The 25,810-nt window shown below is 32.7% G+C and overlaps 3 protein-coding genes across 5 annotated transcripts; 1 reads left to right on the top strand and 2 right to left on the bottom strand.

The window, feature by feature from the left end:
- Positions 1-324: 324 nt before the first annotated feature.
- LOC132717350 (uncharacterized) lies at positions 325-2,732 on the bottom strand. Its single transcript, XM_060700798.1, has one exon. The coding sequence runs from the start codon at positions 2,613-2,615 to the stop codon at positions 780-782; it is 1,836 nt and encodes a 611-aa protein (XP_060556781.1). The 5' UTR covers positions 2,616-2,732; the 3' UTR covers positions 325-779.
- Positions 2,733-5,011: 2,279 nt separating this feature from the next.
- On the bottom strand, positions 5,012-17,952 carry LOC132717320 (CDAN1-interacting nuclease 1-like). Of its 3 annotated transcripts, none has more exons than XM_060700761.1 (11): positions 17,822-17,952; positions 15,735-15,839; positions 15,241-15,351; positions 14,511-14,568; positions 12,009-12,087; positions 9,618-9,697; positions 8,850-8,899; positions 7,844-7,911; positions 7,085-7,150; positions 6,054-6,159; positions 5,012-5,921 (listed from the first exon to the last, which is right to left on the bottom strand). In XM_060700761.1, exons 2-11 carry the CDS (start codon positions 15,824-15,826, stop codon positions 5,792-5,794), a joined length of 840 nt encoding a protein of 279 aa, XP_060556744.1. In that variant the 5' UTR covers positions 15,827-15,839; positions 17,822-17,952; the 3' UTR covers positions 5,012-5,791. The 3 variants fall into 3 exon arrangements, with proteins under 3 accessions (XP_060556744.1, XP_060556757.1, XP_060556753.1); XM_060700774.1 differs by having other exon boundaries at positions 15,735-15,836; positions 17,822-17,927; XM_060700770.1 differs by having other exon boundaries at positions 17,834-17,911.
- Positions 17,953-18,086: 134 nt separating this feature from the next.
- On the top strand, positions 18,087-25,483 carry LOC132717342 (uncharacterized; the record flags this gene model as incomplete). Its single annotated transcript, XM_060700785.1, is given in 3 exon segments — positions 18,087-18,389; positions 24,935-25,108; positions 25,425-25,483. Coding segments are annotated over 3 exon segments (384 nt in total), but the record flags the coding sequence as incomplete, so codon positions are not given.
- Between the last annotated feature and the right edge of the window lie 327 nt (positions 25,484-25,810).

Below are 25,810 nucleotides of genomic sequence, written 5' to 3'. Positions count from 1 at the left end.
CAAAATGTTCAATCAAACCAAGCCTGCAACATTTTAATCATTTTGCCGTTTCAATCAAATGGCTCTGCGGTTTTTACTTACTAATGTTTATAATATTGCTTCATTACTATAAAGGGACTTTGGGATTTTAAGTATTTATTTTAAAGATGAGAGAAAAGGCATAGAAGTTTTTGTTCAACACGATTGTCCGCTCGTACTAGAAATTTGACTAATTGGATGTTTCAATGTCCAGAGTTAAAGTTGATTTCAGACCGTAGTATAAAGTATATATATTTATGTAGTATACTTTTTTCGCATCAGATACATAAAAACGTAAATTAAATAAAAAATGAAAATATCCATGCCCATGCCATTAGTTTTATTCAACTGAAATTCGTCATGACAAATTTGATAGAAAGTTTTATAAAATATTGATAATAAACGCTAAGAAATCTAGATATAAATATAAAGAGCATAAATTCCATAACATATCTGAAAGAAATTTTTAGCATTAAATCCCTTAAAATAATACAAGAATAAATATAGGAGTTGCACTATAGATGCACAGTTAAAACTCAAAAGGATGCCTGGCACTAATAATAAATATAAAGTCTGGATTTCCAAATGTGACAAAATACATTTAAAAAGGAAATATTTTTACAAATTTCACAACATGTCTACGAACTTAAGCAAATATCAATATTTAGAGCTAAACAAATAAAACAGCAAAATTACAATAAAGTAAGTTGTTTAAAAATTGTTGGTTAACAAAGACAACTATAAAACCTGATTTTTTTAGACTAAGATTTGATGAGAAGACTTATGTCAGGACTCTGTGTGTTATGTTTAGATATACACTGTCTATAAAAAGCAAAGTAGTGGCCTCGTAGGTCATTCCAGTCGCCGCCGATTTTCACCGGAACTCCTCCATCTGCGACGATATGGTCCACGTCATTATTATCATTAGCGACAAACATAGAACGGAATGTGAAAAAAGGGTGTAGGCTTGCGTCTTTCACTAAATGAGTCGCGGTCACGTGCAGCTGTGTCTCTGTCATTGTCGTCTGCATATTTATTGATACAACATTGCTGTCCATGAAGAAAATTGTCATATGTAACGAATCTGGGTCAATATCAAGGTGTGATATAGGTGAATAAGGTCGGTTCGAAAGTGGATCAGTTTGACCTATAATCACTGATGATCCAAAGGGTATCCAGTCAAGTCCATGTGGAGTAGTAGGAAGAAGACGAATGTTTGCGTCCTGATATAAAACAAAAACTTGGGAAAATCCGTCCACTGTCCAAGGCACTCTCCGATATATTCTTAAATAATCAATATTACGAAACGTAGTCTGTACACCTTTGACAGTTGCGCTCATGGTTTCGTTGATGCGCCACCACATATCGACATCCACGCCCTCAATCACCGTCGCTCCATCCTTGTACAACGTCGTGCTTTGATCGTTCCGCATCGGTCTTTTGAACATGAAAATTTCTCCTATTGTTATATTGTCGTTAGAGTTCGGGTCACCATAAACCTCTATGCGTATTTTATTTCCCTTCCCCTCTCTAAATGTGAAATCAGGCGTGACAAATTTGATGCTGCTTCCTGATATTTTAACAATCTTGTCTTGTTTTGGAGACCAAATGTTATACCTGTTGAAGTATTGAAACTGAAATGCTAGAGTACCATCATATCGAATATTTTGTAAATGAAAATGCGCGCCAATTTCAGAATCTGTTGATCCAGTACTTGGACCTTCTAGCTCAAAGTCCACTTCAATAAGAACAACTTTTCTTGTGCCCAAAAGTCCTGGGGAAACATTGTAAATACGCAATGAAGATGATTTAGTATGTAGGCTGTGTTCACTATTGAGAGTGATGTTTTTATACTTCCAAAAAGCATCATACATCTGGCAATTTGTCCAGTCAGGACCCCTATTGTTTTGAAACGAGTTATATTTCGGTAAACTCGCAGTTACTACAAAACTAAGTGATGAAGAGCTCTCGTAAAACACAGGTATGTTGATATTATCCTCTTCAGCACACTTAGTGGGTACGCTTCTTTGTACAGCTCTTGCATGCCCCGTCGACGGCGAAACTGATGGTGTAAAATGTGGATAAGTAGCGTCCTCAAAACAGAATGACTTGCAACTTAACGAATCAATAGTCTGTGAATAATTTACACTAACTTTTATATAATCAATTTCAACACCATGCTGGTCAGATTGTAGAACTGTTATCGTCAACATATGATGACCTTCTGTTATAGTAGATACTATACTCTGATGTGGTTTGAACATGTCCCATCCTAACCCGCCATCAGAGAATGTCACTGTTCTAAACTCATCCATTAATACTTTATCTAAACTGACGCTTATCATATCCGAAGGTCCGTCATTCGAGTATTCTATTTCATTAACTGTAAATTTAGTTCCAGATATAAAGCATAGTTCAGTTTGAAGTCTGTTTCCAGTGTAAAGATGAACAGCTTTGTATCCTGAAGCATGTTGTCTATGGTTAACTTCAGACACATCTCCAATCATATCTTCTGCTTGTATTACAATCTCCGATCCGTCAGCAGACGACAATATAGCTAAACCAAAGACGAATGTTATATAATTCATCATCATCATCCTCACGTAAAATAAGTTTACAAAGCTAACGTTGTATTTATATAAAAGCTAGATGAGTCAGTCGATAAGATAATTTGATGGATGACATTTTCAACTTGGAGATATACGTATGTTTCTCGCGTGCACACCTATATCCGTCAACATACTGCAACATTTTTAGAAAGAAAAAATACATTATTTGTTGTTATGTATTACATGTTATACACGAAAAATGTCAATTTGATTCGTTAATTTTAATGACTTCGTATAGTACTATTTATAGACGACAAATAGAATAACATATTACATTTTCACTTCTCATGCATTTAGGGAGTTCAAAGTATAAAAAGGTTATCGATACGCTTTTCTAAAAGTTGTTTAATAATTAAAGATTACAAAAATGCATGTATATTTGGTCAAAAAGGTAAGATATTTACCACTATTCATCCATCACAAGCAAAATTACATTGATCAACTCGTGTTATCGTCATTAATAGTCATTAACTTGTATATTGTTGAAAAACTATTTTACCGTCTGTTTGTCAATTTTTGCGGCACGTCACACTCTAGGGCACTGAATTTCTGGCTGTTAGTAGGTCGGTATTTTGGTATCGTATCATTTCAAAATTTAATATATAGAAAGAAGTAATAAATCATAAAATAAAACTGTTACACATCAGAAGTCAGTTATCATTGTCACATCTTCCATTGTTTGTTGCTGATGTTTTGAACTATGCTAAACAAATAAACTTTAGAACAAGAACTGTAGGAGGACAGTAAAGCTCGACTATTCGAAAAAATTGGCACAAGGGTGTTTCATTGTGTATACTAATGCTTACCTATATGAATACATAAAATTGTCCGAAAAGGTACAAAGGCTTGTTATCAAGATGTTTTATCAAGTAAATCACTGCTTTATTATTATAACTGCATAAAAGTTATGGAGACATAAGCTTACAAGCAAAAACTTTACTTAGAATTGGGGCATAATTATAAAGAAAAAAAAAATTAAAGTTATGGAACTTGTGCCAATCATGCAAGATAATTACAGAGAACAAGTGTGTGAAGTTTCAATCCATTCCCTTCAGTTGTTATGGCGATTACAGGCAAAAACTTAACCAAGAATTTCTAAGTAGAAAAAGGTGCATAATTATGCAAAAAAGCACATCAGAGTTATGGGACTTGTGCCAATCATGTTAGATAATCACAAAGAACAAGTGTGTGAAGTTTCAATCCATTCCATTCAGTTGTTATGGAGATACCAGCTTACACGCAAAAACTTAAGTCGAAAAAGGGGCATAATTATGGAAAAAATCAGAATAATGGGACTTGTGCCAATAATGTTAAATAATCACAGAGAACAAGTGTGTGAAGTTTCAATCCATTCCATTCAGTTGTTATGGAGATACCAGCTTACACGCAAAAACTTAACCACAGGGACGCCTACAAATGGGTGCTGGTTGATGATAATTTGACCATTTATGACATGGCGATTTCCCGAACGCCTGTGGACTATAAGACGTAGAAGTTTTTTTTATTTACGTATTTATCAAACTTTAAGTCCTGAATAAATATGCATAAATGACCTTGAAAATATTATCTGCCTATGTTTACAAGAATGCATACCACATATGTCAGGTCCTACAGACATATGTAGGCCATTACATTACATTACTATGTTTAAATACTGGTAAAAAAAGCATGTGCTTCCAGTTGCGTAACCTGCAAAATAAACATACTGAATACATGTATGTTTTAGATGGGTTGGGTTCTTTTTTAAAAATTAAACTGGCGCTGCCAAAGTCATATAACCTGTTTCCAGCTTAAATGGTGACGTGCATCATGCACGAACGATTCACAGGAGTAAGCTAGATACCCTTTTTTCACACTTAAGAGGGATTTGAACACGGCAATTTAGGGGGAGTAACCGTAACCACCGTCACGGAGGCCTCTAACTAAAAAATATGCATATCAAACACGTGTGTTTAGAGGGTTAAAAAGAATGTAATGAAAAAATTATAATAAATCCTCAAAATAGTTGTGTTTTTGTCACTCAGTAAAAGTAGTGGTCACAATTTGTTCAATAATGCAATTGCACCTCTGCACTTCATTCCTAGCTTTCTTTTAAATTCAAACATTTGTTGATGATGTTACCTGGGACTAATAATGTATCTTTCTGTCCCAGATGATATCAACTTAACTTTAATGGAAAATTGTTAGAATTTTCTCTTACATGTCAATCTCCGTTTAAACTAGGACCAAAAATATAGTCCCGGGTTTAAAGATAAAGAAAATCCCCACTCTATGGTGTGTGTAGGTATGTCTACTGTAATTTGTGGCAAACATAAGAAAAAATTTGGAGGTCCAATAATTTATAAATAGAACATAAATATTCTAACACAGTTCAGTTTGTGTAAATTTATTATAATTACATGTTACTTTTTTGTATACAGCAGTCAGCATTGTTTTCCCTCCCATTACACCAATGTTTTTTGTCATATAAAACCACCCTACATAATTTAATTATGCCAATAAATTGCATATTACTATCCCATAGTAAACAAAGTTATTTACAGTGGTGAAGTTGAACATTTCTGAAATTGGACCTATCACCATTGATAAAAATGTTTATATCTTACTCATTTCTGTATGGTTTATTAGCACCAGAAGAGAATGTAATGGTCCTTAGGTTCCATTTACATGTATACAGTTACATTAAGATGGTGCAGAATTTTCGATGAAAAATAATTTATTAGTTTATTAGAATTACTTGTACAGCATTTACAACATTCAATATTTCCCTTTTATATACTTATCCTTTTGTCAGATTGGAACACCATTAATAACAAAACCATGTCAATTTTTTCCCTATCACCTGCCAATCATATTTGTAAACACAGTCTTTTTACAGTGAAAATAACAAGAAAGTATGAACTCATTCAAAAATGCAATATCTGCAAATTTTGGACAAGTCATTTTAAATACTAACCCTACACTGTACATGTATATTATATAGCACCAGAAAGTTAAGTAAGTTTACAATTTCACATAGTAAGTAAACCTCACTTTCTTTCTTTAAATATTTAACATCAGCACATGTTTATTACTCCTCTATGGCTGTGTTCACATTGCACATTTATCTCTAAATCCCCTCCGAAATGTTTCATCCTAATTAATTATCCGTTTTTTTCATTTTGCTATTTTATACTTGGATCCATTTTAACTATCTGTTCTGGAAAATGGTCTCTTAAAATAATTCCTTTTTCTTGATTGATGTCCAGTTCATCTATAAAACCAAACCAGTAAATAACCATTCCTGGTCCAAACCTGAAATGAAGAATTCAATACATAATTACATATTAATGTTAACTATACTTCCAAATTTGAAATAAAGAAATTGTTAATATTAGTGTCTGTTTACTAACGCTATGCATGTAAAAGGTAATTGATAATGTATACCTATTCCAGTAACTCCAAAACTGATCTTTGAGGTAAGTTTTATGACTTTGTTCGTCTCCAAATGAGGCTTTACTTTCTATCCAATTAACCACATGTCCATCCACAGCTGAAAGATAAACACACCATTTCATTCATACATACAAAAAACAACTGTAATTATAACTGACTTAATGTGAAGGCAATAAAGATACAAGTAAGACAAGTAGTCAACCAGCTGGTTCTTGAAAGTTTGTTGGTTCCGCTTCAAAAGCTACTTGTGCATATCTAAACATGTCTAGAAATTATGAGATTGTCTGAACAGTATTACATTGAGTTTTAAACTACAGTATGAATAGATTTGGAGGTGTATTAAGATACTGTTGATAGCACCTGTTATGTAAATTAAAATCAGTTATTGCAACATAACACATGTGAGAAAGGAAATATACGTAAGTCAAAGTTGGTGTGTAGACAGTTTGAAAAAACAATACTATTTTCAAGTTACATGTATATGTATTTACTAGAATAATATACAAGGATAAAGAAGTTATCCTTAGTTTGCTTAAAAGCCCTTTCCCAGTACTGATCTTTGAAACATAAACTCTGTATACTCCGAGATTATAAGCATTGAAATTATATGAACCAACTTTTAGTATATTCCTACCGTTTTATGAATCCATTGTGTACACATTCAATGTTGATGGCAATAATATTCTTTTCAATTCATTAAACATTAATAATTGACAGTTGGCTCTCAATTCAAAGGACTGTGTGGCGACATGGCCATGTGGTTTACACATCAGACTAGTAATCTAATGATCGCTAGCAGCACAAGTTCAAACCTTGTCAGGGGCAAGCCGTTGTTTCCTTGAGCAAGAAACTTTACACACATTGCTCAGTACTGGTTAGTTCCAGGAACAGATTTGAAAGTGTGTCTATAAGCCTATAGCTTTTTACACAATCAAACAAAAATAAATTCTGTATAAACCAATTCAAAGGATGACCATTTAACAAAATCAGAAGAATAGTTTTTTGTTTATTTCCAACATTACCTATTGGCACCTCTAACTTCACATCCGGAGTTTTGTCATAACCTTTTAATCTCATCTGATCTTCACCTGAAATTACCATGGTAACTTACAATCATAAATGAAACAAAAAGATACCCAGATTATTACAAAAGACATTTCTTATCTTTTTTGAGAATAGAAATATTCATTGGCACTATAAAATTTCTTTATAAATTTAAAACTTGCTGATTTAGAATAAATTTTAAGCTCTGTTTCAAAATACAAGGTGTAAATAGAATGCGAGAATTTTCAAAAGCAGTTTGAATTCAAATAACGAGTACTTCCATTTTCAAGTTATAGCAACTGGGCAGGTTAGTGCAGGAGGGAGCATATCTCTGAGATTATATTCAAGATATGTTATGCTCAAATTGGAGCATTTCAAAATACTGATAACTGCTATACAGTCTCTATGCCATTAACATGTTTTAAGTACACACCAAGTAGATATGCCGCATTTGAAACTCTACACATTACAGGTAAACACAGTATGAATGCATAGTGTCTAAGAAAGGACCACTTTAACATGATCTGTAATAGGGAATGCAGCTTCCTTTGCATAGTTTGGGAATTCTCTAATTCTAATTAGACATATTCAGTGAGAATGTCCTATATTTCAATAAATTTCAGCAAAAAAATTAATTAACTCAAAGATGAGCATTGTATAACTTTAAACTTGAAATTAAAAATTTCTTGCACCCACTCCTTCAGTGGTAAGACATTTCAATATACCAAAATACTTACCAATATAAGCTATCCCCATTCTGTCTAGTGTATTATTTAATTTGAACTCATATTCATGACCAATTGAACTGAGACTTAGTTAAGGCAAACATAATATATTTTTACAATTATTTAAGTATTATAATGAAATACTTTTAGAGTTGCAAGCCTCCAGATGAGCGAAAATATTTTGAGAAAATAAAACATGAGAAAAATGTACAAAGATTTAAAGGTTTGAGATCCAAGTAATAATTTACATGTTTTGTGGGATTAATGACTGATTTTGCGGTATTTATCACCATATTTCTACTGCGTGAGTAATGCAGGTATGACAATATATATTTTTTTTTTATTTTGACCTTTTTTTTGGGTAATTTACAAGTACATGGATTGCAATTGCTGTTTGCAATGTGTAAATTATTATCTATGTTCACTTCACAATATTTTAGTTTTAAATACATTTTTAAAATTTTTCATGAAAATTAGCATGAATCTGGAGGCATACTGCTTTAAAGTATATGTTAGTGAAGTAATTGCATTAATCAACTTTCATCAGGAAGTCATGTCTAAACTTTCTGATTGGAAACAGAACAAAAAACCTTTTATTCCCATTGAACCTCATGTGAGGAGACAATCATACAAAAGCCTGCGCAACAAAGACCAGGCCATAAGCCACCAATTAGTTTATACAAATTTATTTTAGTTCGATTGTGTTGGAAGCTGTAAGCTTATTGAAACACTCTCGAATCCATTCCTGGAACCAACCAGTACTAAGCAATGAATGTAAAGTTTCTTGCTCAAGGAAACAACAGCTTGACCCTGGCAGGGTTTGAACCCACGCAGTTAGCAATCCTTAGGTTACTAGTCTGACGCGTTAACCACTCGGTCACGCCGTCACTCAATTGGGGACAGTGTATTTCCTAACACTTAATTCTATATGTACAAAATATCAGAAACAATGCAGTTGAAAGCAAATGTTTCTCCTTTTAGAAGTATTGACATAAGTATATTAAATGTTAAAGGATACTGTTTTATGCTGTCACACAATGGCCCATAGTGATCATCCCCTAAAATACACTGTAAAAACAAATTTTCTCAATTTTCTGGCAATACACCAACTTACATTTCTATTACATGTTAGACATTTATTCTTTATTTTTTCTGTATACATGTACAAATATGTGTTATCACTATATACTTGTGTGTATATTGCCCACAAGTATTTTAGAAACAAATCTTGAAATCTTGATATTTTCCTGATATTATGGTGATGAATCTAATCACATCAATATTGAAGTAGTATTCAATTAGTTACTGAATACATCATAAAAAATAGTAGAACAGATCTTAATATTCAATAGCAAATTCTAAAATGATTTTAAACAAGAGCTGTCAGTAAGACAGGGTGCTTGACTATTGTTAACAGTAAGAAAATGGGGAATAACTCTGTAAAAAAGTAACTCAGTTATAGAACCTGTCATAGTTATGGGACCTGTGCCCATCATGTTAGATTATTACAGAGAACTGTCCACTATTCTATTAGTTCATATATTGAAATTTTCCCTAAAAACATGAATGGTTTTGTCTAGACTGACAGATGAATATGTCCATTTTAGACATTTAGTGGGGTAAATGTTGAAAGATTAGTAGGCCAATAAGCCTCTCATCAAAGTTATAATACACAAGAAATGTTCACTTGCATTTTCACATGTTTTATATGTTGGAATTCAGATCTTTAACTGAAGAAAAGCTAGAAGAAAAAAAAAGAACTTGTTAAAAATAAAACAATTCTTACCTGGTGAATTTCCACAGCAAGATTAGGTTGTTCAATAAGTGAAGGTTCCTTCATTAACTGAGTGACAACAGTTTTTGGAGCTGCAATTTTAATATATACCGGTATTGTAAAAGGTTTACAGACACTTCACCCCCCAGACACTTCACCCTAGGCCCTTTTTTGCAGACACCTCACCCCTCAGACAGTTCACCCCTCATTTTAAGAAATTTGATTGAGACACTTCACCCCCCATTTTTTATTTTGTCTTAAACAACTTTTTATGCACAAAATGTTAAAGGCACATTATGCGTCAGAAATCCTAGCATTTTTATTTCTCAAAATTTTAAATATTTGGTGTCTTGTTACAAGTTCCACAAAAAATACTTATTTGCCATATAAATGAACTATCTTTGCATCTTTCGCTTTGCTGGCAATTGGTATAATTATAATGAATTAGTATTTTGTATGGAAGTCAAAATACTATTTGTTTACATTTTGCTACTTTTTCGACACATTACTGCACATTCAGCACTACTTTCTTCAGTTGTTAAATATTTTACATGATCTAAATCCATTATTAAAACATTATTAAACATGTGTTTTACATTTCTTAAGAATTGAATAAAAAAGGATTTCTGAGGCATAATGTGCCTTTAAAAGTATTCAATAGTGATTGAGTATGTTTATTGTTTTAACATACTTTATTAACATGGAATTGACCAAAGACAATGGATATATATATTGTTGTTTTTGCCCTAAAAAAGCTCATATCACAAAGTTATTAGTAAGTAAGTTCTTTAATTTTTATTTTATTTTTATATCTTTTATACTAATTTCAATTTAAAGGAAAGTGATATAACTAATTGTAGCATAATCCTTCTATTAAAGTGTGTGAACCTTTTCGTGAATTTTCCTTTGATATATATTGAACACAAACTGAATACAAACTGAACTGGCAACATATAGCATGTGATACCTATAAGTTTACTTAATAATTTGTTAGCAACATTTTTTAAGTATATAAGGAAATACAAATTGTTCTTTTTTATTTATTACATTTATTACATTAATGGATAAATAAATAATTAATTCATTTATTTATATTCTTTTATATTCATATTATTTATTTACTTATTTATATTATTTATTTACTTATTTAGTTATTTTCAAACAGTATTATTTATTCATTTATTTTTCATACAATATTATTAATTTATTTATTTATTTTACATACACTATTATTTATTTATTCATTTATTTCATTTTCATACAATAATACCTTTTTAATCCAATTATCTAATCAATTATGAAATAACTGTTGAATAAACAACCAATCAACAAGTTGAATAAACAAGGTGACAATGCAATAAACACTTATAATGGATGTGCTTTGTATAACAGTGGGCAATACGATGATCATGAATTAAGGTCAAGGACTGAGGAGTTCTTGGAGAAAGTGGGTGAATTTATGGACATTTATAAGAATGTGGTTTTTAGAACCAGTAAAATGTTATGTTTTATGGCATGTTATATGTAAATCGTTTAAAGATTTGATTCTGAATTATTTACTAAACAAATATTTACTGTTAGAAATGTCTGTAAATTGTCCTTTAATTAAAAAATAATGAATCAGATTATACTAAAAATAATTAAAATAAACACATGATATAAAAGAATTTTTATGGCTTATTTTAGAAAAAATTGGATGAGGGGTGAAGTGTCTTACTGATTTTTGGGAGTGAAGTGTCTTGAGGGGTGAAATGTCTTCAAAATTTGAGAGCTGAAGTGTCTGGGGATTGAAGTGTCTTGCTACCTTGTAAAAGAATCACTACTTTTCTATGATTATAAAAAAACTGTGTTTTTATCATACACTTTAATATCTTGGTTAGGTATAACCTCAAATTTTGAAAAGGTGAGATCCATTCACTTCACCTTGACATAATGACCTCAAAGTCAAAAAGGGTCATCTACTGACCAGGGCACAAACATGCGCTTATTCCTTCTCAAGTTACTGATCAGGAAGAGATTTAACGTAAGTGCCATCTTGCCCTTTGACCTCAAGTCAATATAGTTATCAGCTGGCTAAAAACAGCATATTTAACAATTATCATGTTAATTAAGCAAAGATCAAAATCGCTAAATGACAGAGAAACACTCACTTAACCATAATATGCCAACATATAAAAACAAGTAGGGTTTCTTTTGTCTTACTTAACTTTTTTTTTTGAATGAAAGCATAATATTAAAAACTTTCCCATCTCTGTGCAAAAGATATAAAGATTTTTAAAAATTTAGCTTTTCTAGAGCCTTAAAATACACATGTAGAAGGTAACTGCAGTGATTAACAAAGAGAATATTTAATGTTCTGACTCATTTGTAAATGTGGATAATAACACAATACAACAAACTTACGTGGTTCACCATTGTATTTTGTATTTGATAAATAGCGTTCCAGAATTATTCTTCCCAACAATGCAGGTGACAGATCAAGCTGAAATTTTTTTAACAAAAAAACCCAATAAATTAGTTAATAAGTATCAATAGTTCACAGTGTGATTAGGTGATGCCAATTTAAAATACTGAGTCATGTCAACCTCTGGGATATAGTTAAAACAAGAGGGCCATGATGGCCCTGAGTCGCTCACCAGAAACTTCTGCTTTTCAATGTTGGAAATTATCCATTGTCAATATTTTCTGATATTTAATTTGAACATAGAAGATGTTTAAACAATAATTTGAAGAAATGCCATGACCTGGGGTATTTAAGCTTTAGCTTAAACGGCGCCAATCAAATTAATATGAGCAAACTTGATAAAAGACCTAATAATGCTACAAAGTTTGGTGATCATCCATCAATTAGTTCTGTAGAAATAGACATTTAAAGGTATTTCTATTTTTAGCTTTAGCGGCCCCTAAAAGGGGCCAATCAAATTAATATGATCAAACTTGATAAAAGACTACCCAAGAATGCTACAGACAAAATTTGGTGATCATTCATCAATTAGTTCTATAGAAGAAGACGTTTAAAGGTTTTTCTATTTTTAGCTCTAGAGACCCCTAAAAGGGGCCAATCAAATTAATATGAGCAAACTTGATAAAAGACTACCAAAGAATGCTACAGACAAAGTTTGGTGATCATCCATCAATTAGTTCTGTAGAAATAGACGTTTAAAGGTATTTCTATTTTTAGCTTTAGCGGCCCCTTAAAGGGGCCAATCACATTAATATGAGCAAACTTGATATAAGACTACCCAAGAATGCTACAGACAAAGTTTGGTGATCATCCATCAATTAGTTCTGTAGAAGAAGACGTTTAAAGGTTTTTCTATTTTTGGACCTACAGACCCCTTAAAGTGGCCCATCAAATTAATATGAGCAAATTTGATAAAAGACTACCCAAAAATGCTACAGACAAAGTTTGGTGACCATCCATCAATTAGTTCTCTAGATATAGATGTTTAAAGGTATTTCTATTTTTAGCTTTAGCGGCCACTAAAGTGGCCAATCAAATTAATATGAGCAAACTTGATAAAAGACTACCCAAGAATGATACAGACAAAGTTTGGTGATCATCCATCCATTAGTTCTGTAGAAGAAGATATCTAAGGTTTTTCTATTTTCAGCCCTAGAGACCCCTAAAAGGGGCCAATCAAATTAATATGAGCAATTTTTTTTTTATAAAAGACTACCCAAGAATGCTACAGACAAAGTTTGGTGATCATCCATTAATTAGTTCTCTAGATATAGATGTTGAAAGGTATTTCTATATTTAGCTTTAGCGGCCCCTAAAAGACAAAGACAAAGTATGGTGATCATCTATCAATTAGTTCTGTAGTAGAAGATGTTTAAAGGTTTTTCTATTTTTAGCTCTGTTGACCCCTAAAAGGGGCCAATTGAAATGACATGAGAAAATTCAAGTGTGACTGTCACAAGGATGCTACAGACCAAATTTGAAGTTAATCTGCCCAGCAGTTTCAGAGAAGAAGATTGTTGACGCATGACGACGGACGACGGAGTATCCCCTTTTGATACTAATAGCTCACCCTGAGCCTTTGGCTCTGGTGAGCTCAAAAAGTAATATGTCCTTTTTTCCTAAAATTTACATTTGCTCAGAAGAACCTCTGTATGTGTATAGAACTTTAATTTCTAATAATTTTATACAGGATAATATTTCATGTATTTTATGGACATCTAGAATACTTGATAATTCAAGACTAGATCTATGTGTATTTGGATCTATAAGAAAAAGATAAATATATAGATACTGATGTAAACTATGACAGACTGAATGGAATTTTTTTAAAACCTTGTAGGTTTACACTTTTTAATTTAAGAGATATTTGCATTGAATGTGGGTGATACATTATACAAATATGGACTTTTTAGCCGGTGAATATGATGTGATATGTACTGAAAAAAATTAATATTGACCAACGCTACTTTTTCCATAATTTGGCCCTGTCTTTTAAATAAGCGCATTAGCAATTCGTAATGTTCTTAAAAATATAAAAACGCTAAGTAAAAATGACTGATCTGACTCTTATTTTAATGTACAAGTCACCCAATTTGTTTTCAGAATAAAAACAACAAACTTGGCGTGAGGTTACATCATAGCCATGCGTATTTTGGGGGATTTCCAGAAAATATATTCTTAGAAGAAAAACTGGCAAATATACATTGAAAAACTATTTTTAGGTAAAAAAAAACAAAACAAGGTGAATATACTCTGATACTGGCCTGTTATTCTTTACAAAAAGATACTTCTTAGCCAATAAGAGAAAAGCATTTCAAAGCTATTTATAGATTATACAATGTCTAGTAAAATGTGTGTTTTTTGTAATGTTTGCAGATTTTGAGATGTTACGCATGTTGTAAAGCAATGAATAATTGAGGTGAATATAAGTAAACAGTTACCTCCTCAGATAGACCGATCAGTATATTTCTCTTCCCATTCTGTAATCCTTGCATAAAACTGTAACAAATAATAGTCAAAATTATCATAAACACTTATATAACAAACATTACAACATTCTAGCAAATTGTTCACGATTAAATTTCTCCAATCTGCTAAACAATCCAACTAATAATATGAATACCTGCTGCTTTTGGAAGCTGATTGCTTATTTTAAATATCAGAGAGTCAATATATGAGTGGATATATGTGAAATGCTTACAACCATCTTTATCCCAAAATGAAATTTGTTTTCTATTAAAATCTGAAAGGCACTTAATTTTGTTGTGAACCTAGACTATTTCACTGACTATAGAAATGCATTTTATATACACAAGCATTGTTATTTTATATAAATACAAAAAAGTTCTTGTACCAATCATACTATTTTTAGAAAGAAAACCAGACATTCAATTTACTTATACATTCATTATTAATGATATTATCAATATATCTTAGATTCATTTATCCGCTCACAAATTTTGGGTTATCAGGATGAAAATCTAAAATTAAATTAGCCAACTGTAATACAGTCTGGTAAGTCTGCACGTACATGCAGGCTCGTCTTGCTCTAGGCTACTTACTTTCAGTTCTCACAGACCAAAAGTTTAAAATAATGATTGCCAGTTTCAATTTCAAAACAGGGTCAGGTTTATCATGTACATGTATGGTATGGGTTAATTTGAATTTTACCTGTCATAGTATCTATTTACAGCTTCAGGGCTATAATGTATATAATGGGTTTTCCTCATCTTTTTCTGGTAGTCCTGTGAAAATATGCTACCCAGAGCATTAAGGCTAACACTGTAATATAAATTAGAAACTTTATCAACATAATGTAAGTTCATTATCTTGTAAACATCATTGTAATATAAACTCAAAATAAACCAGGGAAGAGTCAGACACAAAAAGGTGAATAAGGCCAGAAACCAAGCTACAGTTTATGAGAAATGCTCTTTTAACTTTTCTCTAAACACAATTAAGCAAATATACCATTGTGCATGTAATAAAGCAAAATGTGTCAAGCACTGTTTTTTGTATACTTACCAAAAAAAACATAATGTATCTTCTTTTTAACACTCGACACATTATTTTTTTGTCATAAAAGCAAACATTCGTGTGAATAAAAGCTGTTTCCACAAGCTTAGATAGAAATGTTAAAACTTATATACACAAATTTTACAAACCTTGGAAATTTCTCTCCTATCAGTGGTAAAGAATCTCTTGTTTTGTACATGTGCATCAAATGAATGATTTCATTATAAACAGACAGCTTCATCTTTCTTGCACTACTAAAATTGAAATAAACAATTCTCATCATAAAATGAAATAAGTCTATTAACTGTCTTCAATAACATTGTTCATTTAAATGTTGCGTCATCTGGAAAAACAAAGCAGGTGAATATCAAAAGTAGGTCAACAACAAAGTTAGACGCTAATACAAAAATATTAAACATCTTTAAACAGCTACATCACTCCTTTTGAACTATTTAAAAAAAATCATATCATCTAACTAATACTTAGTTTTAGACAAAGATATTTTTTCTAGTTATATTGGAATCAATCTTTGATTAATGAAATAATGTAAACTGACTTGGAAACATAAATAATGTCAACAATTTTATATATACATATATGTAATATAATTACATTGTATATTATATATAATAATTCAATATTCTAAAATGAAATTGCACGTTAGGCAGTTAAACAGAACATACACTTTCTAAATAAATTTACTGATACAATGTAACACTGATAGTACTACTGAAGACCATCCCAAAATTAAGACCACCTGCCTTTTAAGATCAAATTTTAAAAGAATGTAATTTTCAATGGCTACATGATTCAGAATTAAGACCACCCTGCTTGTAAACTATTGAGATCACCAGTGTCAGTCCATAGCCATCCGCATAGCTCAATAGGTAGAGCTTTGGACTGTGAATCGGGCAACCTGGGTTTGATTCCCAATGGGCGCAGGTCACTTTTGTTGTGATTAATCCAGTGTCTATTCTAGGATTCGAAAAACGGGGATTTTTGTCGAAAAATGAGAATTTATTACATTTGTTGATATTTTCCCTTCTTTCTTTATCTAAAATTTCCCCCCTGCCTCTGAAAAAATAGGGGGTAATTCTCAAAAATATGAGGGAATCCTAAATATGAGTGAATCATCCTAGAATAGACACTGATTAATCATGAAATATTTTCAACGATCATTCGCACTGTACCTCTGCTCTGGTATGTACAGAAGTTTTAGTTCCTTGCGGAAATGAAGGCAACTATATATAGTACTGGTAAACTGATTGACAGGCTGCCCAGGAACGATACAGTGGCTGAACTGTGATCTGGTAAATCTACTGACTTACTGATCCAGAGTGAAAACTACCAACACCACCACCACCTCCAGTGTTAGTCCCAATTCTTTGTTCAACACCTACTAGTATCTAGGATGTCATCTGCTTGAATGCTCTTAGGTATGACACTTAAAGCAGCAGTGCACGCCTCCAGATTCCTGCTAATGTTCATGAAAATTTTGAAAATGTATTAAAAAGTAAAATATTATTAAGCTGACAGAGAATATAATATGCACATTTCAAACGGCACTTACAACCAATGTAAATTACAAAAAAGAGGTCAAAATATGCAAAATTAACCCTTACTGCGTTAGTAACAAAGTAGAAATATGGTGAAAATTAATGAAAAATTGGCCATCAATCGCAAATAACACGGAAATTATTACTTTTATCTTTAGTCTTTTTACTTTTCATAAAACCTCAACACATTTTTCTCAAGTTTTATTTTCTTGAAATATTTTGGCTCATCTGGAGGCATGCAGCTTTAATGTAACAGGGTGTCAAAACAATGTTTGGGTTAAATTCAACTTAATGTATAAGATAATTTAGAGTTGTTTTATCTTGCAACCTGCACATCTATTTTGTGAAGAACAGATTTTTTATTTGGTAGGTGAATTATATCTAGCTTAAACTGTTACATGTGTTTAACATTCTTGAATAGGTGCAGTTGCCAATATTTTTTTTAAAAACTTTAACTTGCTTGAAAAATTTCTAATCACTATTTCAGACAAGTGGCTATTTTGATATAGTTGAATCTGAACAATTTACATTGTTACACTTAAAACAAACAGATTCTTAATGTTTTTTTTTTTTTTTTAATTTTCATTTTTATTCAAACAAAAGCCTTTTGAAAACTTTAATTCATTACCATAACTTAATGTTATAATAAGAAAATTTAAATTTCTAATACAAAATTATACCAATAGGCTAACTTCTTGAGAATATATCGGTTTTATCAACTAATTGTTGTCTGCACTCTTGCAAAATTGTGTACGAGACATCTCGGTGCGAGTAATGAGCGAGTTACCTCGCTTTGATTTTAATGCACACATGATTTTCCTTTACTTTCATGTCATAAATTTTTTATGAATTTCTTTCCTTCCAACGTTATAAAATTTCAAAACATATTCAAAATTTATAAGTTTATAAATAGAAAAATATATTGTCTTTGTTTTGTTAAATCAAATATTTTGAACATTACAGCAAGCCTCTGTCTGACACAGAGGGATTTCCAAAACATGGAATGAATTAGAAAGAAGTTTTCTTCAATATTTAACATATCTGTCAGTTTATTCCCGATCAAATCCTTTAAAAGTGTCATGTAAAACTGCAAAAATATGCGAACTCGTTCGGATATTAAAAGAACTTCTAAATCATCCGACTCAAAAATCTCTTTATCCAAAAATAATCAGAAAATTCAGAATTCAAGTTCAACTCCAAGGAATCAGAAAAAAACACAACTTGTAAAATCTTCATCAACAACACCACGTAAGATCACAATTTACATTTCTTACGTTTGTGTTTCAGAAATTAATAAGAAAATAGGTGCTTTCCGAAGAGCTTGTCCGAAGGGCCTGCACGCAAAGCGAGCTTTACGGTAACGTGAGTATCTGCTAGATAGTGATGGTTTTGAAAACTTTCATCCACATCGCAACTTTTCGAATTTCAAGATAACAATAAAACCGAGATATTCCAATTGAAAACGGAAGCCTAGACTGGTGTCCTGCGCACTTATGTGGGAACCATAATACACCCATAAACACTTTTCATATGAACTACATAAATATCCGAGGTATATCGAGTGAAAAAATACGAGTTGTTTCCCTTATCTTCGAGTAAAATTGGTATCTCTTACGCTAAAACAATACAAATTAAGCCATATTTAAACCGCTAGTTTGCTGTGATGAAATGTCCGATTTTAAAAATTATTACATCAATGGAAATATTGGGATCTTAGCTTTGTCACAGTATATAATTTAACATAACTTTTGACACCAAAGTATTTACATTAACTGTTAAACCTACCATATGTCAGCCCAATTTACATACGATTTATACAGTGAGATACGCAACGGGTTATCTTTACTCGAAAACCTACTGATAAGAATAGCCTGTCGTCTGCTAGGTGGGGAAAGTGTTTATTGGTGTATTGGACAGAGAACCAGAATAAACGGAAGCAGTGTAATATGAAAAAGGCAAAGCCTCAAAGCTCAGAGCTCGATTGTCTTTTACAGTAAAATAGTTTAAAATAATCGTTCATTTTTATTTTACATTTTTTCCGTTTTAAAATAGTCATTCGGTATTTTATACACTGCTTCAGTTTATTCTGGCTCTCCCTTTCTATTATGTTCCTATATAAGTGCGCAGGACACCAGTCTACGCTTCTGTTTATAATCAGAGTACATCAGCTTTAGTCTTTCATCATTATCTTGTAATTCGAAAAGTTGTGCAGGGACTACCTTGGACTGAAAATTTAGGGAGAAGTGACTTCTCCCTTCAGGAAAAATAGGGAGAAGTTTTGAAATTTAGGGAGAAGTGATTATCAAATCGAGTTATATCATTGGATTTTTTTGCTAATTTTATTTCACAAAATATACATGTACACCATTATTATGTACATGCATATAAGATATACATGTATATGGCATGGAAAATAAACAAATATGTATTTGAAAATCGCTATGATGATATTTAATGAAGTACTAGTTGCTCAATAAAGTTTATTTAAGCATTTGATTTACATCAACACAACATTTTTTAATTTTTTTTTTAGGTTCAACAGTTTCTGACACAATTTATTAAGAAGAAAAGTTCTTTAATTCATAATAATTATCCAAATTCTATCAATTTACATCAGTTTTAATGATGAATATTACTAGGTGATAACAAATGTATATATTGTAAATCAAACAGGACATATAGGGGAACTAGTAAATCAAACAGGACATATAGGGGAACTAGTAAATCAAACAGGACATACAGGGGAAATTGTAAATCAAACAAAAAAAATGTTTAGGGACTACTATAAATCAAGGGATATTGTAAATAAGACACAAATATACGTTTGAGGTAATTTAATTATCAATTAGCTTGCTTTTTCATGTTTTTATCATCTGCTGCATTCATATCGGGGTCTTTCCACAGGAACTTGAAATTCTACTATCAAATAACCAATATTAATTATAATATCCAAATATACCCCCTATATACTATAAATTTATAGTATATAGGGGGTATATTTCGCATATTATCGTTAATAGTGATAGAATTTCAAGTTCCTGTGGTCTTTCACAATTTTAATTTACCGTATAATCAATGCGCTATTTTTAGCGATGTGGATTTCCAAGTGTGAATTCCAGATGTCGCTATGGCCACGCTTCAGCGCTTGTGCTAATTACGTCAGATTACACAATTAAATCTGCCTCCAGGCAGTATTATCGAGTGGAGAAATATACATGTCAGACATTTCATAGAGATTTTAGGGCGACTAGAATTTCGCTTTTCAGATCATATAGGGCGAAGTGAAAATATTTACGGCGAAGTTTTCGCCTGATTCGCCCTGAACGCAGTCCCTGTTGTGATGTGTCAATTCGGTACTTTGGAGGAAAGTTTTCAAAACCATCACTTAGCAGGTACTCGCGTTACCGTAAAGCTCACTTTGCAAGCAGGCCCTTTGGGCCAGCTCATCGAGCTCGCTAAAAAATATTGAATGACAATTTTAAAACGGAAAATGTTAAATAAAAATGAACGATGATTTTATACCATTTCACGGTAAAAGTAAATCGAGCTCGCTTTGAGGCTTTGCCTTTTTATACGCCCGTTTGAAAAACGGGACGTATTATGGGAACGCCCCTGGCGGGCGGGCGGGCGGCGTCCAATTTTGTCCGGAGCATATCTCCTACATGTATGGAGGGATTTTAATGAAACTTCATAGAAATGTTCACCACTATGAGGAGCAGTGTCGCGCACATGAACCAGGTCTCTAGGTCAAAGGTCAAGGTCACACTTAGAGCTCATTGAAAAATGCTTGTCCGGAGCAAAACTTCCACATGTATAGAGGGATTTCAATATTACTTGGCACAAATGTTCACCATTGTGAGGCGGAGTGTCGCGTGCAAAATTCAGGTCCTTGCGGCCAAGGTCAAGGTCACACATAGAGGTCAAAGTTCAGATAAAAATATGAAGATGTGTATATGTACCATTTAGTCATCATTTATTGAGGGATTGTAACACAAATGGTCATTATCAAGACTATGGCTGTGATACATATAATTTAGGTCAATATATACAAGGTCAAGGTCACTAAAGATGATGAAATATCCAGATTTTGTAAATAGAATTTAATCAAAGGGCAACAACAAAGTTATTACTTTGTTCATAAATGACTTACACAATTACTCCCCTTGATCTACTTTCACTTTCAATTCTAAAAATAGAATTTAATCAAAGGGCATAAAATAATCCTCTTTCTTGGACTTGAGTATGTTCTAAAGAATGTAACATTTATTTACACATGTTTCATTCATTGGTCAAGATTCTTAACTGTGATAACTATGGTGTTCTGTAGACTTGGTATTTGTTCATAAAGATCATACAGTAATTACCTTATCAAATGTAAATACTTTCTCATAGAAATTTAATTATATTTTAATTTTCAAGTAAATATCAGTTCAGCTCTCCTACATGTATGGAGGGATTTTCATGAAACTTCATAGAAATGTTCACCACTATGAGGAGCAGTGTCGCGCACATGAACCAGGTCTCTAGGTCAAAGGTCTAGGTCACACTTGGAGCTCATTGAAAAATGCTTGTCCGGAGCAAAACTTCCACATGTATGGAGGGATTTCAATATTACTTGGCACAAATGTTCACCATTGTGAGGCGGAGTGTCGCGCGCAAGATTCAGGTCCTTGCGGCCAAGGTCAAGGTCACACATACATGTAGAGGTCAAAGTTTAGATAAAAATATGAAGATGTGTATAGGGACGATTTAATCATCATTTATTGAGGGATTGTAACACAAATGGTCATTATCATGACTACGGCTGTGACACATGTACTTTAGGTCAATATATGCAAGGTCAAGGTCACTAAAGATGGTGAAATATCCAGATTTTGTCTGGAGCATATCTCCTACATGTATGGAAGAATTTTTATAATACTTTATGGAAATGTTCACCACCATGATATGTATTGCTCCATGCATGATCCAGGTCAAAGGTCAAGGTCACACTTAGAGCTCATTGAAAAACGCTTGTCCGGAGCAAAACTTCTACATTCATAGGGGGATTTCAATATAACTTGGCACAAATGTTCACCATTGTGAGGCTGAGTGTCGCACGCAAAATTCAGATCCCTGCGACCAAAGTCAATGTTACACATAGAGGTCAAAGTTCAGATAAAAATTTGAAGATGTGTATAGGGACCATTTAGTCATCATTTATTGATGGATTGTAGCACAAATGGTAACTATCATGACTACAGGTGTGACACATTTAATTTAGGTTAATATTTGCAAGGTCAAGGTCACTGGAGATGATTAAATATCCAGATGTTGTCCGGAGCATATTTTCTACATGCATGGAGGAATTTTAATGTTACTTTATAGAATTGTTCACCACCATGAGACGTAGTGCCCTGCACATGAACCAAGTCTCTAGGTCAAAGGTGAAGGTCACAGTTAGAGCTCATAGAAAAACGCTTGTCTGGAGCAAAACTTCTACATGCATAGAGGGATTTCAATATAATTTGGCACAAATGTTCATCATTGTGAGGCTGAGTGCCGTGCATAAAATTCAGGTCCCTGCGACCAAGGTCAAGGTCACACATCCTGTGCATATCTTCCCTACTGATTTGTTTTAAGGTTCATTTAACAACACAGTGCCAAGAATAAAAACTTGCTTGCTAGATAACACTTATCCATAATGCCCCCATCTCCATCTAAAGCTTTCGTAAACGGGCGTATTTTGTGACTATGGCACCCTTGTTCATATTAGAAATCTAATAAAATATCTGGTAAAAATTGATCCCTCGGAAGCATTTAAAAATAGCTAAATTACAGGAAAATCACAGACTCTGTTTGATTGAGTCCATACATGAGGGATAATGAAAAAGTGCAACATCCCCTGCGCCCCCCAGCAACATCCCTCATGCCCTCCCAGCACAGGCTTGAGGCTGAGTGGTACTCAATTCTTAACACTTAAAAGTGCTGGACACAATGATTTGAAGCAAAAAATATATAACAACACTGAAATGGCGCGATAGCTCAGTTGGTTAAACCACTGATTATCACTCCTGAGGTCCCGGGTTCAATCCTTGGTTACTGTGACCTTGGGATTTTTCAGATACACTTTCAGTGTTTCCCAACTACCTAGAGGTGTACTGGTAAGAAATCCAGGTAATCCTCCCATGTATCAGTGCTATACACTTGGCATGTAAAAGAACCAAAGGGTCTATAGGGACCGGTTCCCGGATTCCCTTGTATCTCATAGCTATCTCTTAGATAAGGCATTTTTTCACCATTTGAGACAACAAAACGCATTTGCCATAGGACAAGAAATATTTTACTGTATTTCATTGTGTTCGTTCTCGTCATATTCAAATTAACTATAAAATTATCTGTTACTCTCTCCTAGTCCCAACCAAAGAACCTGTTATATCCTTCAGTTCTTTTATTATAAATTTACTCTCATCTTTTCTCACCAATACTAATCAGTCACTTGCAGCTAGATATCCTCTGTCCAAGTTGAAATGTCTTGTGTGATGCCTCATTGCACTTATATGTAGTTATGGTTATGCAATTTCTTTGTAAATATATGTTGCATGTATAAATAAATATCTTGGATATTTACATGTTAGTTATATGATTCAGAGTTAAATAAAATAGAATATGTTATTTGTATAATTAAATAAGTGTAGTATTAAATAAGTGTAAGATAAAAAGAAATAAAATTTTGAAAATGTTTGTATCACCTTTTGGCTTAGGATATGTACATATTATCTTGATAAGCTGTTAGTACTTATCTTGAATATACATAATAGAAAAAGCATCGAAACACGAGGCTATCTGAATTCTGATTTGTACGAGGGGGCATTGCCCCGAGTATAAATCAGATAGCCGAGTGTTTTGATGTTCTTTCTCTTTTGTATCATAGTCAAACATAAAAACACGTTCCCTGATACCACAATATGAAACCCCACAAAAAGTAACCAATGAATGAGCATCTGAATATGGTATTTCCATCGCTATCCCTTTCTCTGTCATCACAATATGTAAACCCCGGACAAAATGAACCAATCAATGGGCATGCTCTGGAGTACGAGTAACTAATACCTGCACTCCAGTTAACGCACTGTGCATTTATATGTATACGATTTAACTCTGTCACATTTTCAACAAAAAGGTCCCCAAACTATGATACAAATATGACTTATAGCAATATACATGTATATGTGGTATTCCATAAATTGCACTTTACATTTTGTCACAGACATAATTATGTACACATGTAGCTATGTTTAGGTAAATCAGTATGTGTCACATGTTTTATATTAATTAAGCACCAGTAGTCACTGACAGGTATATTGAAAAGCATGTGGCAAGCCGCAAACATCAGTAGATTGGCTTGTTTATTTCTAAAGATATTGAGTGTTTCTGAAAAAGTTGGTCCAGTTAAAATCAGTAAACTCTCTTAGCCATTGGGGATTGTTCAGTGGTTTTCTACCTTCCCAGTTTTAAGTGCTGTTTAAACTTTCAGGAAGTCCCAAAATGAATTCAAAAAACAAAAATCTAAAACTGCATCCTTCTCTGATGTTTTTATTGATCTTGTGTACATATATGTTCATTTTATAAGGTGATTAAAATAATTATACATACTACATAGATTGGCTGGCTGTATTCAATGTATTGTCTTCAAATATTTTCCCTTGTCAAAATCAGACTTACTTACAGAACAACACTGTTATTCTTAGATAATGATTGAATTAATGTTTGTACCCAAAATTATTCTATCAGTTCTATATTTGTTTATGCAGCAGCTGTCCAGAGTGAGGCTGGTGTGAGGAATGGAAAGCTGTTATCACCAAGGAGGAGAGCGTTAGTACAGACCCCTGGTAGAGATGATGTCATCTGCTCACAACATTTTGATTCCCAAATGGTTGTTGGCTGGGATTGTAATTCACCAGATACTCTTAGAGGCATTAAAAGAAGTATGTTTTCTTTTTAAAAACCAGTATTGATATGCATGTGTAATCCGACTGTTCTTGATTGGCATCTGGACTATGAAGATGCATGTAATTGATATTGATAAAATATCAGGTTCATGAAAAAAGGATTGCTCTTTGAAATTATTCTGCTTTGATAATAAATTTTTAGTTTATAGTTTTTATTTCTAAACATGTTTTCCAGCTTTAGACTGTGTGGCAGGGTATTCATGTTTTTAGTTTTTCTTTTAATAAATTGTTCGCATCAGTAAAATTAGTTGCCACCAGCTGGCTAAATGTTAATAGTGTATATTGTCTCTAGTTTCAGGGCCCGGCCATGATGATGTTTCTGACCTTGTTATGACACTGATTGGAGAAGAGGTAATTTTATTTATTTATTGGATTTTAAGTCACGCTGACAACATTAAGATTATTTTGGTGGCTACTGGCAATGGAAAACAGTGACATATTTCAGACACAAGCAGGCTTCGAAGAAGGATCTCTTACATGCTATACATTATCTTGCTGGATATCAACGTACATTATCTTTAGTAAAAATCTCTCGGTAATTTTCATTACCCTTTGCGAAATTTTTGAAACCCTTTGGTAAAATTTCTTAGATCTGGGCCTGTTTCTCACAGAAAAGACACCACAAACCAAACATGGTGAGGGTCAAATGATTTTAAGTTAGTAGCCTGAATTACTTGG

Source organism: Ruditapes philippinarum, unplaced genomic scaffold (genome assembly GCF_026571515.1).
Source record: "Ruditapes philippinarum isolate M1 unplaced genomic scaffold, ASM2657151v2 ctg3355_1_1_1_1, whole genome shotgun sequence".
Taxonomy (NCBI): domain Eukaryota; kingdom Metazoa; phylum Mollusca; class Bivalvia; order Venerida; family Veneridae; genus Ruditapes; species Ruditapes philippinarum.
Note: the sequence above shows the minus strand (reverse complement) of the source record. Positions and strands in the feature narration are given on the sequence as shown.